The sequence below is a fragment of the Cutaneotrichosporon oleaginosum genome (assembly GCF_008065305.1).
Source record: "Cutaneotrichosporon oleaginosum strain ATCC 20508 chromosome Unknown ATCC20508_contig04, whole genome shotgun sequence".
In the NCBI taxonomy this organism is placed as follows: Eukaryota; Fungi; Basidiomycota; class Tremellomycetes; order Trichosporonales; family Trichosporonaceae; genus Cutaneotrichosporon; species Cutaneotrichosporon oleaginosum.
In genome coordinates, this window is record NW_027072173.1 from 1,771,433 (window position 1) to 1,788,833 (window position 17,401).

The window sequence follows — 17,401 nt, forward strand, 5'->3', positions numbered from 1 at the left end:
GTAACAGCGTTTCTACGTTGCTTGCTGTGGCCCATAGCCCATAGCTCCTCACTTAGTGATTGTTCGCTACCACTCAGTCTCCCCCTCAAAACGATCGAGCTGTGCAACCGCTGCAGTGACTTCCTTCTGCCGAGCAGTGCGGCGGTAGTAGATCGGGCAATCCGCTGAGGTGCAGATAACGTCCTGATGCAGTGAACCCTGGCAGCGCTGGCACTGTGTCCACAGGCGAGCAAAGTCGAGTTGCAGTGCCGACGTTGTGGCTACCTGCTTCGCATACAGATCTGGCAGATGACGACGGCAATTGACACACACGGCGCTCTCTGTTTGCTTAGCCGGATCAGTAAGCGTATGGACCCACCCTTCTTTCCCTTCAGCGGCGTACGACAGCCAAGACAGGTAGCCGTCTTAACCGCAAACTTCATGAGGCCACCCACAGTGGGCGTTGCAATCTGGATACTGCGGGTGTGCTCACCGGCCACTCGGCGTCAGCGGCGCCAAAGTGCGACTCACAGAGGCTGTTGGCCTTCTCCCCGAGAATGGGTTCAAAGATGCGCATGAGCGGTTTGGCGAGCTGATTCTCCAGATAGTAGCGCGTGTCAATCGGCACGTTGTTCTCCAGAACGTAAAGTGGGTCCTCAGACTTTTCGTACGCGGCGGCGCCTAGCAAATTAGAGCAGCCTGGTCATTCACGAGCTCACCCTTGATGCCCTTGACAATCACATAGGCGACTCGGTCTCCAAGAGACGGAGCAGAGCCTGCATCACGCTTCTTCATACGCTCTGCAAGCTCGACGTGGGCCTGCTTGCCGGCGTAATCTAGGGGGGTCAGGAAGCCATAATGGGGCGATCATACCTGTCTTTGCAAGCGCCTTGGTGATGACAAGCTGTGACATGTCAATCTTGTTTTGAAGCAGATCAGCAATAGTCTGCTTGACGTATCTGGGGTGTTAACAGCTGTGTCCGCACGTCTGCTCACTCCTCAGCACCCTTCACGTCGCGGTCAATTAGCATTTTGAGCAAACAGGTCTCGATCATGGTCGAAACCAAACGACAATTGTCACGTCGGACCGTCTGCTGATTAATTTGATTGCGCATCAGATAGGGAAGTGGGTCTTACCTCAATTCCCTTCGCGTCCATCTTATCGTACTTCTCTGGGCGTGTCCAGTACAGACCGGCGTATCGCTTCTTGCTGATGAGGAGATAAGGGAAGTAAACCTTCTCGAACTCGAGTTTGATGGGCTTCTTGAACTTGGTGGAGACCAGTTCTGCCGCCTCCGCGCCCAGACGCATGGCCGTGGGCAGGTCGGGGCATCCAAACTTGACCATGACGGAATCCGTGTCTCCATAGATGACTCGTGCATCGTGGTCATAGCCATTCCTGATGCAGTACTCTTTCTCAACCTCTTGCTTGGTTAACTCAATCATCTGTCGACCATAGGCTGTTACGGAGGTTGAAATGGCCAGACACGGCAGTTTGCCAACGGTAGCGCCTGTAAAGCCGTATACAGAGTTTGCACTGATCTGTAGTGTGAGTGCTGCGCTTGCGTGCGAGTTTGCTCACCTTCAGCGCCAATTGACGGCCGTCTAGAACCGCACGTTTGAAGGGATCTTTTTCCACTTTCAAATCGGCTTTTGCACGCTTTCGCGCCGCAAGGAGATTCTCGAGAACGTGAGGCAGTAGTCCCTTCCGACGACTTGCCATAACGAAAAAGTCTAGAGATCAGCCTCATGCACCATGAACGGCTCTCACCATTGTTCGGTGTCTGTACATAATCCTCTCCCTCCACGAGTTTCAGGCGCTCGATTGTTCCCTTGTCCAGTAGTGTCGTGTAACACAAGTTGTGCGCCATCATGATGGAGGGGTATAGCGAGGCAAAGTCGAGCGTAGCGATGGGAGTGTCATAGTACCCCTTGCTCGGCTCAATGACGGTCGCTCCCTCATATTGTTCGTCCGTCCCCTCACTCCTCATAGCCGGGATAAGGTATCCCTCTTCCCCTGCGCTGCGGTAGAGCTGCGAGATGACACGGATCTGCTGGCCTCGTGTGAGAACATCGTTGAAGGGGATACCTGTCACGCGCGCCAATTCGGTGTAGTTGACCAAACACATGAGACGGTCGAGTAGACGCTGAGGTAGGTAGGCATCCTGAGGTCAACGCCGAGCTTCGTACTACGCCTCACCTTCAAGCAGTACACGGCAAGTCGACGGCGGGAGTCGGCCGTACCGTTTTGAAGCTCAGTGATGATCGAGTGGTGCACGTCCTCCTTCTGCTCTCCAAGGAAATGTGCGCAGACGGCGTTGAGTGTGTAGCTGCGGAGCTTGTGATCGCGTTGAATGACTTGGAGAATGTCCATTTGGAGGCGTCCATCGATGTTGACGGCCTTCGAGTCCCGTTGCCCAAAAGCCTTCGAGGAAAAGTGCGTGTCACGCACTTCCGACCGGACACCTTGTGAGTCAGCGTAAGTCCATCTCCCTGCCTACCTTGCAGGCGGCCCAAATATGCAAAGTTTGGAATCTTCAAAGCCTTGGCTCGATCAAGGAGATAAGGGAGGTCGAAGTTGGCGGAGTTGTACCCGATGATCATGTCCGGGTCCACCGCCTGGACAAACTTGGACCACTCCAAGAGAAGCTCCCTCTCCTCGCGGAACTCTAGCACTTGTGATCCCACGATGTGAGCGCACGTGTTGAGAGTGAACACATTCCGGATGAAGGGTTTTGTCTCCCCTTCGCGGTCAGCATGGATAATGGCATCACAACGCACCATGTCTTGTCACCATTGCAGCAATCTGGATGACGGGGTCAATGTTGGCCTCAGGGAAGATGCCTTTGCGGCCCGCGCATTCAATATCGAAACTGAGTACACGGAGTGGAGCGATAGGGAGCCACTCTCCCTCCGGAGCATGCGAGATGAGGTCTTTGTAACTGTCTGTCAGAATTGACATCGGAGGTGGGCTTACTGAATGGTAAGCTCGAGTTGGCAGTGAGATCGCTTGTCATAACCTGACAACATCTCATACGTTGTGGCGGGCGCCTCGACCCAGTTCATGCCAACAATCTTCAGTTAACCCTTGCTCCACTGGCGGCTCACCTTTGTGTCAATCATGAACCGCAGCGTAAATGCGATGTTACTCTCGTACGTCAAAACTTCCTGTGGAAACAGGCCCTTGTAATCCACTTGGCCGCGTTCGAAGAGACGTGCATGATGAGCGTGAGGAAGAGGGAAGAAACTTATCTTTTACTTTGGGAATCGCTTTAGGTTCCGAACACATGATCTTGATGAAAGGAACATTGTCGTCTCCGCGGTAGCTCCACAGTGACTTGCGATTGACAGTGAGACAGTGGACAACGGCGGGGCCTCCCATCTGTACCGCGGCCTTCAGGTCAACAAGGAGAGGAGGACTGAGCCGAGCGACTTACATTGAGAGTGTCCTTGAAGGCCTGACAATCGGCCGGCAGAAACCCACTGGGCGCGGCAACGTAAAAGTAAGGTCGGAAGCCATGGACGTGTGCCAGGACTGAATTGCCAGCATTCGTGGTGCCGAACAGACGCAGTGTGGGACCATGCTTGGGATGACTTGATTCAGCGACCTCTATCTGTTGAAAGACTGCTGTTATAGACGGACTCGCCAAGTGGGACACGTACTGATAGTGTCCTTGCGTTCGTCAATGCTTGGGGCCACTGGGCGCGGCCAGGCTGCCGATGTCTCTATGGAACCTGCGGGTGAGCAAGTCCGCATGAGGACCCAACCTACCTCCGTCATCTTCAGCGTCCAATTGTTCTAGGACTTCTGTGAAGCTCTTCTGTTCCAGGTTTGAAGATCCCGCGGGCTCGAGCCTCCGCTTCTTTAACAGAGGCTGAGAGGTCATGGTGAGGATGGGGCGAGAGTTATGGTGGATCGGGGGAGATGACAAACATCTGGAAATGATGAACTTGACCAGTCACGCGTCGTCAACCTCCACCACGCGTCAACATTTACGTAATGACATGCGATCGCCACCTGCCCGCCTGTCACTGCGGCGGTCTTGCCCTTCCTGTTTACAGCTGTCAATGATCGACTGCCTACGATCCAACGAGCAGCTGAGCTGCATGAGCTGCATGAGCTGCATGAGCTCCCGTCCTTGCCGTGCGTGCGTGCCAAGGTCAGGAAAGCCTGAAATCCTGTGCTTGGATGCATGTGTGGCGCTCAACCATCGTCTGTAGATCGGCAGGCCGGTGGGTGGGCATTCTTGCTCGTACTTGCGGCCGCGGCTCAATCGGCAACATGTCCATGCAGATACTCCAGATACTCCAGTTCCTCCTAATACTCCACGACTACAGTCAGGACTAGCATGCTGTGATGGGTGCTGGCATGCCGTCGACTGCAGATGCATGACCCGAGTCTAGCAGAAACAGGTGGTGAGACTCTCTGCTCTTCTGAAGTACCAGTTCGAGACGGAGCACAGAGCATTTCTGCAAGAGTGGGGAGGACGACGAGGATTGAACTGGTTCCTCGCGATATCCGGTTCGCGAGGGTTTATATTAGCCGGTGCGCCACGGGGTGAGATTCGGACGGGCCCAGATGGGCGCGGCGGCCGGTGTCGTCACATCGATCACTCACCCGCGTCGGTGCGCCCCGCATTTCCGTACAAACCAGCACTCGGTGTACTCCCGGCACTCCTCCACGACCGAAAAGGCGTCGACAACTTTAATCCGTTCCGCCTCTTCCCCATCGTCCGCGCTCCCACTTGATTCCCAGTTCACTTGATCCTCCCTGCATCGAAACATGTTCCCCCGTGTTGCTCTCCAGCGCGTTGGTGGCCGCCTCGCCTCTACAGCTAACGCTGCTCGTCACTACGCTACGTCCAGCGCCTCGGGCCGTACGTGTGAGAACATGAGTGGGTGCTGACTTCCAGCTGTCAGCTTCGGCCTGAACGATGATCAGCGCGCCATCGATGGTTTGTTAGCCCCGTGTGGAAAATTTGGCCAGTAGCTGACCTTCCTAAGAGCTGTCTCGCACGTTTGCCCAGGAGAAGATCGTGCCCGCTGCTGCTGAGCTCGATCGCACCATGGTGAGATGTCCACATCAGCTCTCTCCTGACCGGCAGGAGTACCCTTGGGCGATTCTCAAAGAGGCTCACGCCGCGGGTCTTATGAACACTCACGTTCCCGAGGAGTACGGTGGCGCTGGCCTTGGCATGGTTGAGTGCGCGATTGTCTCGGAGAACCTTGGCTTTGGCTGCACGGGTGTCCAGACTGCCATCGAGGGTTAGTCTAGGCCATCAGCGAAAAGCTAATGTAACAGCGAACGGCCTGGCGGAGGCCCCGCTCATTGTCGGCGCCTCTCATGAGCTGAAGATGAAGTACCTTGGTCGCATGGGCGAGACACCACTCGTTGCCTCGTACGCTGTTGTGAGTCCAGTGTCCCGGAGGCGTGCTAAGTGTCAGACTGAGCCTGGAGCCGGCTCTGACGTCGCCGGCATCAAGACTAAGGCTGTTAAGGAGGGCGACAAGTTTGTCATTAATGGTACTAAGATGTGGTAAGTTCACCGATCATGTGCAACACAATCAAGCTAACTCCAGGATGTAAGTAGTCCTCCGGCAAATTCAAGTGACCCAACGAATCACTAACTGGCACAGCACCAACTCGGGTCACGCCAACTGGTTCGTGAGTCGCCGACGTTGTGGTTGGGAGGACAGCATCTGACGCTAGTTTGTCCTCGCAGTCACCGACCCTTCCGCCGGTGTCAAGGGTCTGACCGGATTTGTTGTCGATGCCGACACCCCGGGCATCACTCCCGGCCGCAAGGAGATTAACATGGGCCAGCGCTGCTCTGACACACGTATGGTGACCTTCCAGGATGTTGTCGTTCCTCAGGAGAACGTCATCGGTGCCGTGGGCGAGGGCTTCAAGCGTGAGTGCAGCGGGCGCAGAGTCCATGGCTAATGGGACAGTGGCCATGAAGGCGTTCGACATCACTCGTCCTCTTGTAGCCGCTGGCGCTGTCGGTCTCGCTCAGCGTGCCCTCGAGGAGGCGACCAAGTATGCCCAGGAGCGCAAGGTAAGCGGAACTTGTCCTCAGAGTACTCACATGCTAGACCATGGGCAAGGCCATTATCGACCACCAGGGCGTCGCTTTCATGCTGGCGGACATGGCCGTCAACGCCGAGGCTGCACGCGCGCTCGTGTGGAAGTCAGCCTGGGTCAAGGATGCTGGCCAGCGCAACAGTGCGTTGTGACCGCCGGGAGAGACTAACCCAGGCTACTACGCTTCCATGGCTAAGCTCTACGCAAGCCGGGCCGCTGTTGAGAACGCCAGCATGGGTGTGCAGGGTGAGCTTCGTACAGCATGGGGATACTCACAATAGTCTTCGGCGGCATTGGCTTCAACACTGAGATGCCCATGGAGAAGCTCTACCGGTATGTCGTCTTAGCTTGTACCAAGCTAACAGTCCAGTGACTCCAAGATTTTCGAGCTGTGTAAGTCGTCCCCTACCCAGATTATCTCATGCCTTTCACTGACGACTCCAGACGAGGGTACTTCGCAGATTCAGCGCCTGGTCATCTCGCGCCACCTGCCCGCCCTCTACCCCGCGTGATCGATAGTATAACGAAGTGGAGACATAGAACCAGACCAGACATCCGAATAATCAGGTTGTATGGCTGGGTTACAGGGCGAAATGATGCACATATCATCAGACCTACACCACGCTGACTGATGTAGGACTCAACGTCATAACATATACAGCACTACGAATTCTGATCTAATTTGCGAAGTGCTTGAGATTCCAAAGAAGAACGACACCTTTCGTGTTGGCCGCAGCCATGTACTCGCCTCCAGACGAGAATCCAATCGAGTTAACGCGCCCAAGCGGGGTGTTCTGAGTTGGCCAGTTAGAGAACGCGGTCCCGGTCGGCAGGTGGTACTGGGGTAAGCATCGGTCACGGCCCACGCCTCACGAGCTTGAGCTGCTTCTGCTTCGCTGAGGACGCCGTGGCGAACAATTCCCCAGAAGGATGGAAAGCCATAGTCGAGATTGGCGTTGTCAAATGCTCCAATGACTTGTAAGGTTCGATCCTGCTGTTTTCGTTGATCCCAATCGACGTCAATGATGCTGACCGATAGAGATTGACGATGCCGGTAGAAGATCTGCCTGGTCAGTTTGACACCTCTCGTTAAGCCTCACCCCAGAGCGGTGTACTCCGAACGATGTTGGCGCATGAGCATGCCGCCGTACGCTCGGTCATCCTTCCAGCGTCGCACAATCTTCCTCTCCGTCACATTCCAGACCTCCACCTCTGCTCCATCACGGCCCCCCAGCACGCTCAGTTCGGAGCTGTCGTCGCTCCAAGCAAGGTCTGCGACGGATCCGCCGCGGCCACTCTTGAGCTCGGCCACAACAACACCAGTGCTACCGCCATGGCTCCACTCCACGATGCTGACGGCACCACGCCGGCCAGCCACAGCGAGAAGAGTTCCGTCGGGCGAAAACCGCGTCCGTTCCAGCGACTGTGGACTAGTTGGGGTAGGCGCGGAGCCAAAGAGATTTCGAGGAGAGCGGGTGATCGTCTGAGAGGCAAGGTCATACGTGTAATAGAATGGTCGCGTTCCGGTGATAAGAAGGGATGTCCCAGACGGATGGAAAGAAATGCGAGAGAGAGGAAGGGACGGAATGTGAAGGGTAAGGAGGGGGGCGTTGGTGTGACCGTCGATCTGAGGGGTGGTCAGCATCACTAAATGTCTTTGACAAACGTTGAAGAATCGCACCCGGCGGTCGGTGCCAGCTGTTGCCAAGACCGGCATTTTGGCAGAGGGATGCCATGCCAGATCAACTGTGCCAGTGAGTGCGCTGCTTGAACCTTCTTCACTGGGGACAGCGGCGTTAGCATTGCGCAGTCTCTGAATGTCGATTGTTGTCGTCGGCAGAGAAGGACGCTGATCGCCAAAGGCGTCGGTGCTGATGAACGATGCTGTCGAGGCTAGCAGGCGCTGCATGGTTGGCATCTTGCTTTCGAGGCGTCGCGAAGCCCAGTCAGGCTTGGGATGAAGGCGCTCAAACCAGTGGTCAGCTTCGAGAACAGTGCTGCAACCTACTGCTCCCTCAGCTTAGATTGCAGCTGGCTCCCATTGACGTGGTCCACGTCCTTCTGACCACGTGCAAGCTTCCTCATACGCTTTGAGCCTTTCAGCGAGACAGACAGGGCATCATCCGCTGGGTCGTGCCAAAGCTCATGAGACTCATCTCGTGGGTCTGATTCTGGGTGATCGCCCTCAGGCTTCTCCATGAACTCGATCTTAGGTCCATCATCGAACTCGTCCTCGGAGACGTTATCGTCACGGCTGACTGTAGGTAGGTCCACCGTGAATAGCTTTATAATGAGCGTCATCCACATCGCAGATCATCCCACCTCATTGTCCCGCATCCACCCCAGACCAGCCTCTGCGACGTCGTGATCGAACTGAGTCTTCCGGTGCTTGCGAGTGCCGAAAAGACGAGCCTCGAGTTCCTCCTCTTCCTCATACTCGTGAGAGCTACGCGAGCGAAACCCGAGAGGCCGTTTGCTGGGGCCGCGCGACTTCGCGGCGGACGGCATGCTTGTTGTTGATGAATGGTTGTCAGTGCAAGACCAAATTCAAGTGCGCGACAGAAAATGTGAGGTAGATCCACGTGACATGGGGCCCCGGTTTGTTTTGCATCCGCTGAACCGGCTTTCGGGTGGTTGCCTCATGCCTCGTGAATGCTCACGCAACCGTCATGGGACAGCAACCTCAACGGCCATGTCCATGCGGCCTTACATACGGGCTCACAAGCACCTCCGGACGGTGTGGTCTGGGTCTCCTCCACTGCCATGGGCCTACGGTCTCCGCCCATCTCTCACGCAGTCAAGGTTCGCGCCTGGCAAAATACCACCCCCTCGTCCAGCACACGTCCTGAAGCCACGGTTGCAGCACACCGCGGCTCCGGCGAACGTCCACGAGAGCACCACGAAGACTCTACTCATTGTTTACTACAGTATGACAGACGGCACTCGGCAGATGGCTCAAGCTGCCTACGAAGCGGCGCAGAGCGCTGAAGGCGTTCATACTCGTCTGGTGAAGGCGGAGGACGCCGGCCCCGACGATGTCCTTAATGCATCCGGCTACATCTTCGCTACGCCTGAGAATCTTGCGGCCATTGCGGGCGTATTCAAGGCCTTTATCGACCGCTCCTATTATCCTGTTCTAGGCAAGGCCAACGGGCGACCTTACGCTGCGATGATCTGCGCCGGGAGCGACGGAGAGAACGCCTTGCGGCAGCTAGACCGCGTTGCTAAGGGATGGCGATTGAGGATGATCACTCCAGGTATCATTGTCTGTACCCACGCCCAGACGCCTGAACGCATTTACGCTACCAAGAAGATCGAGCCAGAGGATCTCGCTCGTTGTGCGGAGATAGGGCAAGCAATGGCGGAAGGCCTTGCCATCGGCGTATTCTGACCATCATTCGACATCAACTATGCCGCTGTCTGCGCGAGGCCGGTGCCAAGCATCCTCTAAGCTAGCATGGCACCGTCAGCTCTGCACATTCCGGCGTAATGTGGAGGCGTCACCCGCCACCACTCGGTCCCCGCGACAAATGGACTCCGGACCACCTCCTTTCCACACTTCACCACCGCCATCCATTAGTCTCCGATGGACTCTTCTGCGTCTGCTCGTCCATACCACCATCTTCTCATGCTGGGTAGCTACATCTTGCTGATGCTGTAGGCCTTAAGTGCTATCTTGCATATCATCCTCGCCGTCTCGAGATACCGAACCAACCAAGAGCTGGTCGGTCACCTTCAAACTAACTAGCGTGCGAGCCCCAGCCAGAGGTCTCTTTACACACTTACATTCTGAGGCCATTGCCACAGCACTCAGACTGCCATTCTTGCATACTCTCGCTGTCCACCGGACATGCGCCCCATGGACGCATCCTCGGTCAGTTGTCGTTCCTCCATCGCTCTCAGTGCGACATGTATCACTTCGCCGTCAGTATGTTTCTCCCTAGTCACTTCACCACCATCAGTACTTAGGTCCCTGGTGTTTACCGGATATCAAGAGTTCGTTGGATGTCTCGTTTTATGTCTGCTCTAGTAATGATGCCGGTAATGCGCGACGACGATGCATCCAGGCGGACGTCACGAGAACTCAGTACTCGGTGTTCGAAGCATTCAATGGGGCTGGTGTATTCTTCCTGAGCGTGCAGATAGTAACGTCAGTGTCCCATCTTCAATCATACTCCTTACTCTTCCCCATCAATAATACCTCTGTCTTGTCCTAAACTTGGGTGGCGACTCCTTGTCCTTCCTCAACACCCTCATACATAAGTCCACGTAGTACTTTTGCAAGTAGCACTTTTGCACGTAGTACTGTTGCACGTAGTACTTTCGCACGTAGTACTTTTGCAAGTAATACTTTTGCATGTAATACTTTAGGACGTAGTACCTTAGCACGCTACCTTTGCACATAGTATCTTTGCACTGCCGGCAACACAACAGCGTCCTGAACCATGTTAGTCGTTGGGTGGACCCAAATGCTATGATGCAGTTTCAGTCTCTGAGCCTGTATATCAGCTGGATGATCCCCGATAGGTTGCCGCCAGCGATCGGAACGGTTGACGGACAGCAGAGTCTTATGCTGCTGTCCATGCCAGGCATAGCGAATCGATAGTGCATGTTTGCAGAGTTGACAAATCGCTATACCATGGCATCCACTAGTCGGTTTACCCGTGCACCCCAGACAATAATACGGTTCACATATCTCCTTGAAGAGGAGGGTGCGGTTTATTGTTGAACACAATCGAGCGATAATGTTGACACGAGTCATTATGCACAGCTGCTTCGATAACTTGGACGGTACAGTAACCCAATTCCTGATGTATTCGGCGCGAAGATGTCTCGGCAAGGAAAGTGTGTCGCTCTTTGCACTGGATTGTGCAAAGGCTAGGCGCGAGGTATAGACATCGAGTCGAATTCCAGCACCGGACGAAACTATTCACAAGAGCAAAAGACTTTTGATGAGCATTCCGAGAATAGAAACGGATTGTTGAGTGTTGTGGACGGGTGGCAGGAAGCTGCATGTGTGTACGCGACGGCAGTCAGCAATCTAGGGCTATGCATGTAATGCACGAGGTGCAGCCCATATACATAGTGCCACGGCTAATGTCGAACACCAAGTGGAGGGAAAACACCGTGGCCGCCGATTATTGCGTGCTTGTTCACCAATAAACCCATTGACTGGAATGTTTACTATACCAAGTGATTTGGCCTAACATTTGCCTATTTCACACGCTTGGAGCCTTACCATACATTTGCGACGAATCAGTGTGCTAGATGACTCTCGCCGTTGAAGGTAACTTCGAAATGGCGTGTGGGGCTACCATACTGTGGCCTCAACTGATGGGTATCTGGAACAGTGTTGGACGTGACCCGAGTAGTCATCACCCACTTGTACATTTGGGACACCAACGTTTCTTACAACTCTATTATGGCTTTTACTGACGACCAAGCACCTCGATATTTCATCCAGGTCGCGACCGATATGTTTCATCGAGGACATGTTCTTGTGCAATAGAAGATGCAATGAAGCATACAACAGTCCCAGCTGTGCGACTTGCCTCGTACAAATGTCCCTCGAAGCATGCATAGAAGGACACCGGGCACCAGCAAATGCAACCTTATAGGGGAAACCCTTTAGGAATGGGTCTGACGGTTGTAAGCAAAGTACAGGAAGTGATGAAGACGGTGTGCAATGTATAGTGGGCCGCAGCTGAGCAAGGTTCATCAATCTTGTCGTGTAGCATGTCTGGCGCGTCTCTCTCGTCCCCTCCAAAACTGTTCAAGGCTTGCTATCATCACTCCGGAACCATCAGCGATGATAGCCAATGTGAAGTGCGTCCTCAAACTAGAAGCGGTGAGCAAAGTGAGAGAGGCATTGCCAACGGGTCTGCCCTCCAACATGCATCATTCAGCGTCATTCGGTTGATGTAAGTTGGTGGGCGTGGCAATGTAAGGGGGCCGGGCATACTCATCGGCAACTTCTGTTTCGACAGTTTAGGTGCACACCGACCTTTCGTGATCTTATCACCCTTGTCCATGTGAACACTAACGCGTAAATACAACGTGCTCCTACGATCTGTCTTTGACTAGAGAGTGACCTGAGCCTCGCCCTTCCCCTGCATCCCCACGCACCAATCTCCGCGCCAAATTGATCATCAATCCGCCCGCCGAGTGCACGAGGAGGCGCCTTTGAACCATCAGAGCGACTCCCATCGGTTGTGGCCTCCGAGAAGGCGCTTGGTGCTACGGCGGCGGGTGCGCACTTTAGCTGTTTTGCGCATTCATGAGTGTACTTTCCACAGCTATGTCATTCGAATCGTCGGGCATGCCAGGCTGGCCAGTCTGTTCCTAATAGCACTCACTAGCTAGCACTTTATCGCTGCACGGAAACGGAGGACCGATTCAACCCCTTTCAGACATCATTGTAATACGTGAAATGGGCGGCCTGATGCAGATGTGGAGCCCAGCTATCAATAGCTAACGCACAAGCGAGCATTTTGCAGGTCCTGTGGATGGGAAGGCTCAGAAGAGTTGTCGACCAATTTGGTCTCCAAAATAATAAATAAGTCAAGCAGATCCCCAGCGCATCGAGACGTCTTTCGGCCTGTGAACATGGAAGTGCTCTCTGACCATCACCTTGTGTACTCAACCTTGCTCCAGATACATGATCGACGTTCCCAAATGCGAGCCAGACTGAGATGATCCGAATACCACCCTGTGGAAACGGAATGTTTCACTTGAATTGCTTGAATTGCACTTTGGAGTTTGGCTGAACGTAGTCGTCGCATGCGTCCATTAATCCCTGACTCAGTCGGTAGAGACAGCTGGCGTCCTTGGATTATGAGTCTCAAATCTATCGACAGGTGCTCAAAGCCTCACCTGCAGACTGCTTCATTGGGTATATTTGTGTGCCCACAATTTTCACAATGCCAGAAGTAGTAATTTTGTGAGCTGATACATGTAGTATTGTCCTGTCGGGTCCGCCCGGTCGACTTCACAGAATAGTCCCATCCAGTACTGAGAGTCATTAATCGATAGATGCGTGGTGATACATTGAATACACACATCCTGCACAAGGGTCATTGCCCGAACCGATGCATTGCCCGAATCTTCCTCACTGTGTGAGAATTAGCACCTCCCTCTTTTAAGCATTATATGAGCGTAAACATTACAGCTATAGAGACTTTGGAAGCATACATGGAGCGATAGCCAGAAGACATACCCACACAATTATGGTGGTTTGCGCCTTTGTTAAGCATTTATGATTGTGCAGATTGTTTAGGAACATTCTCTTGATACCTCCTGAGGCTTCATGGATGTATTTTGTCCACGAAGTTTCCTTGACTTATCCATTGTAACGGATGCACAGATTTGGAATCTTTCGATGGTACGGATCAATGACGTTCATTATTGAAAAGGACTACTGAAGTCGACCACGATTGCAATGATATCTCAGCTGGTTCACCTCAAACTAAACATGCGATGGAGTGCACAAGCAGTGTCATGTCTCAATCACGCATGAAGTTGTGAATCGTTTTTTACTTTCCTGTAACCGATGGATGACTTGCGGCGTACTTTTCCACATACCTGACCGACCAACCGATTGGGAGGTTTAGCGAAGATATTACGACAGCAGGTCATGTGATGTACACATCGTTGTTGCGGGCCGAGACCGGTTGGCTCGCATGGAAGCACAGGAAACAGCGCCAACAAGAGACCTTCCCCGTCTACCCACACGAGGTGATTATATGGTCTGCAAGTCCTCGCCCGAAGCCGGAATCGCAGCTCAGCCTTTGGGTAGCGCATTGCGGGAACAGCGACAAAGCTCGCCTCATGCAGGTAGCATTGAGTGATCGTTACTATTCTCTCTTCTCACATTTTTGTACCTACGACAGGTCCTCCCTCAACAAATGTGTAGCGCTTGATTGAAAGAATACCCACTCCGAAACAGTCGTGCAAGCATTCCCTACTATGCATATCAACAGTTCCTCCCGCAATCGCCAAGGGCCCATTCCAAGTATCATGGAAGCAGTCACTCAAGGCGCAACACTCTCGACCGCCTCCAGTGGCAGCCTGGCGGCATATACCTACACTTTGACATGAGGTCATTTGAGCCGATGTCAAGACATTGCAGATCCTGCCCAAAGACGTGAACAGTGATACATGTTGACTCAAGGATGCATTCTAGTCCGTTATGTCTGGAGTGATCTATCGAACAGTATCGTTTACGGGCCACAACATGCTTCAATGGAATATTCTCGACATTGCCGATCTACGAGTTCTGGTGTTCCAACAGGATGTTTTGGGCCTACAGCTATAGGGAACTGGATCACAGTAAACTCCTTCGCTGTGTAGCATGACCAGGCTTACTTTGACTATCATGATGTGAAATGTTTTGGGATGGTGATTGTCATCGACATGACGTCCACGTCTTTATGAGCTGAGACAGTGTCGTATCAAACTGCATCCTTTCTCTCAGAACAGCCAGGGGCCGTGGGAATGGCCAGGAACCCTGCTTCCGTTGCCAAGATGTAGTAACTTTGAGGAGCGGTTATCCAGCCTGACTATTGCACCAAGGATATGCATTGCGCCAACTTATCCACGCAACCGTTCACTTTTTGTCACCAACATAACTGTTTGGTTCAACAAGACGGGTTCACCGTTGTCAACAAGTTGTGAACATCATATCGTACAATATGAGGCGATTTGTCTGACGTGTGCATAGTCCTACACGTGATAACTCTCGAGCATGTTCACGTGAGAACCAGGTAGCAGGCAGTATCGCTCAAAGGGGTCATTCATTGTTGACCACTGTCAGGGCAGCGGTCTGCGTGTAACGCCTCTACAATTACTGTTTGATCATGTGGGCGACATTAGGAGAATGCGCGGGAACCTCACGCAGGAAGCGTCCAGGCCTGCCGGCTTATGCAATGAAGAGAAGCCCCCTTACCTTGGAATTGTGTCAAAGTGGGGCAGTTGTGCAAAGGACATGTCGCGGCCCAAGGGAGTTCCAGAAACTCGTATTGACAAACAAACGACGCCATGCTCCAAGTTTCAAGGGTGGTGCAATTGTACAGGGTGTTCAATGCTCAAATCCGTCGCTTTATCCAACTCGAACATCAACAGTGCTTTCAGACTTCATGCACAACTCAATTATGTAAACAGACTCTTTGTCGTCCTGGCGTGACTTTGATCTCCTGTCACCGAGGAGATCACTACTGTTTGCAAACGTATTGAAGTCCACATGACCTGTTCAGACGTAGACAGCTCAAAAGCCCCAGATTGAGTAATCTTTGGTGTGGTTAACGCAGCTGGTTGGAGGATGTCAACAAGGATCGTGCGGGGATGTGGGATGCGCCAGCTGGCCTGGGTGGGCAACATCGTCAATGCTCCTCCACCTCGAGTGAGCCTGCTGCAAACCGAAGGTCGCGAATGCTTAGCACGCCCCAGCAATGACCACATCAACCGCAGGCGTTAGCGAGGTGAGAGCCTAGGGTGACATTACGCCCGGACACGCTGCGAAACTGCTCTCGCATCGATGAGCACAGCACCACAATCGTCACAACTCAAGGCCACAGGTCACACACCACATGGTCCTCAAGCAAGGCTACTATGCTCCAACGCGCACTGCTCAATTCACCATAACGACAGAACATAGGAAATCGACATAAACGACTCCCTACAGCCTGGCGGCCTCCCTTCGCGGCTTGACACCTTCTTTCCGGGCCCTCACAACTCCCTCCTGGCTAGTCGTGGCAATGAGCACTCCGCTCTGCGTGTAAACCCGGCCGACCATCTGTCCGCGGCCAGACGCAAGGTCGACAACTTGAGCCTCCATTATATGCAGGAGAGGTTGGGAGCCATCGTAGTCAGGTGGGAGGGGGTAAAAATGAATCGTGTGATCGATTGTAGCAACCATGCCGAGTCGGGGGTTGGAAGTGGCGCTCAGCCCGATTGTCCGGCCCGGTGTCGCAATCGCCTGCGAGTCGGTCATGTAGCCGATCATGGCGCGAACCTCGTTAGGCGTCATGGGTCGCCCATCGAGGTGAGGGGAAAGCCAGATCGCACGTTGCGAGAAGTAGGGGCCATCCTGGGGCCGCCCGCTAACGGCAGTCATCACGCGATCGTTGCTAGCGAGGAAAGCGGCCTTGTTCTCCTCCGTGTCTGCGACTCTTTCATAGTCAGTTGCCGTCGGAGAGCTCCTGGCTTGACTTACTTGAGCCCGAAGTCACTCATGTTGTTGATGTGGTCCGCCCAACGGTCCTCGTATGACTCCTCATAGCTCCGTACGTTCTCCGGGAAGTCGCGCTGCCAACGCTTGCCTCCTGTAGGGTCTGGAGGTCGCGAGAACGACGCCGTGAGAGTGAAGATTGTCTCCGAGTTCTGGATCGCGTGCACAAGTCGAGTCGAGTAGCTCTTGCCTTCTCGTAGCCGTTCAACGGCATACGTGACTGACTTCCGCGAGTCGCACGGCAGCAGGAAATATGCGTGTGTAGAATGCAGCTCTAGCCCCTCAACAGTTTTGATTGCGGCCATGAGAGCCTGGGCAATAACCTGTCCTCCGAACACGCCGCGATTGCCCGGGGGTGTCCACAGATTGCCGGCCTTGAAGCACTCCAAACCCAAAAGCCGCGAAGGCGTCGGGATAACTTCGAGGCTATCGTTCATGGAGATGCCCATCGCGGTTGTAGAGTTGATTGAAGTGAAGGTGGCCACAGTAGTGTGATGGAGCGGAGGTGGGTGGTTGTATTTTTATGGTGGACCGGTAAACGGATGTTCAGAAACCGAAAGTGGGCCGGGTATGGGAGTGTACTTAAGCCGAGCCCACTTCCGTCCGAGCCGAATAGTGATGGCGCTCGCATTTTGTTTGCATACATGATCACTACAGCTGGTCTAGTACGCTGCATTGGAGTCACAGCGGCGGTAAGCCATACAGACGTGAACTTCTTCGGATCTACCCGTACGAGTGCGCGTAACAATAGAGTCGTCCATTCGATGCATTCTCCCATCACCTGCCCCTCCAGTCCTAAATCTATCCGTCTGAGCAGCGAACCACTATCAGTCCTCCTCAATCCGTGAAGCACGATGCTCCAGGCAGTACTGACCAGCCAACTGACTTACAGAAGGAAGATTTGAAGACTCCTAATTGTATCCTCCTAGTGAAAAGCACGTGTTTTGAAAGGCCCGTTTTAGCATTGACGCAGGTCGCTGACGTAAATCATGCCGCATTTAGACCCTCACCCTGTCTGGGCAGTTGTAAGACATTCTGTCTGCATTGGACAAACACGTCCGCTCCAATAACCACTTTCGCATCAATACACTTGGATTGAGACGTAAGATGGC

General features: G+C 53.6%; 4 protein-coding genes across 4 annotated transcripts; 2 read left to right on the top strand and 2 right to left on the bottom strand.

The window, feature by feature from the left end:
* Nucleotides 1-66: 66 nt before the first annotated feature.
* Nucleotides 67-3,866, bottom strand: COLE_05133 (uncharacterized protein; the record flags this gene model as incomplete). Its single annotated transcript, XM_018423003.2, has 18 exons — nucleotides 67-320; nucleotides 359-478; nucleotides 511-660; nucleotides 699-815; nucleotides 853-938; nucleotides 976-1,070; nucleotides 1,117-1,521; nucleotides 1,562-1,713; nucleotides 1,751-2,144; nucleotides 2,180-2,445; nucleotides 2,481-2,723; nucleotides 2,761-2,921; nucleotides 2,957-3,054; nucleotides 3,088-3,194; nucleotides 3,232-3,373; nucleotides 3,417-3,604; nucleotides 3,643-3,714; nucleotides 3,752-3,866. The coding sequence occupies 18 exons, from the start codon at nucleotides 3,864-3,866 to the stop codon at nucleotides 67-69; spliced, it is 3,165 nt and encodes a 1,054-aa protein (XP_018279316.1).
* An 896-nt stretch (nucleotides 3,867-4,762) lies between these two features.
* Nucleotides 4,763-6,576, top strand: COLE_05134 (uncharacterized protein; the record flags this gene model as incomplete). Its single annotated transcript, XM_065626390.1, has 14 exons — nucleotides 4,763-4,856; nucleotides 4,893-4,934; nucleotides 4,984-5,048; nucleotides 5,085-5,244; nucleotides 5,282-5,388; nucleotides 5,425-5,516; nucleotides 5,611-5,644; nucleotides 5,690-5,891; nucleotides 5,932-6,038; nucleotides 6,076-6,205; nucleotides 6,239-6,310; nucleotides 6,346-6,397; nucleotides 6,435-6,457; nucleotides 6,509-6,576. 14 exons carry the CDS (start codon nucleotides 4,763-4,765, stop codon nucleotides 6,574-6,576), a joined length of 1,248 nt encoding a protein of 415 aa, XP_065482331.1.
* A 165-nt stretch (nucleotides 6,577-6,741) lies between these two features.
* On the bottom strand, nucleotides 6,742-8,572 carry COLE_05135 (uncharacterized protein; the record flags this gene model as incomplete). The annotated part of the gene is made up of 6 exons (XM_018421336.2): nucleotides 6,742-6,903; nucleotides 6,938-7,127; nucleotides 7,165-7,691; nucleotides 7,731-8,037; nucleotides 8,073-8,347; nucleotides 8,387-8,572. 6 exons carry the CDS (start codon nucleotides 8,570-8,572, stop codon nucleotides 6,742-6,744), a joined length of 1,647 nt encoding a protein of 548 aa, XP_018279314.1.
* Nucleotides 8,573-8,756: 184 nt separating this feature from the next.
* Nucleotides 8,757-9,455, top strand: COLE_05136 (uncharacterized protein; the record flags this gene model as incomplete). The annotated part of the gene is made up of 1 exon (XM_018423001.2): nucleotides 8,757-9,455. One exon carries the CDS (start codon nucleotides 8,757-8,759, stop codon nucleotides 9,453-9,455), a length of 699 nt encoding a protein of 232 aa, XP_018279313.1.
* Between the last annotated feature and the right edge of the window lie 7,946 nt (nucleotides 9,456-17,401).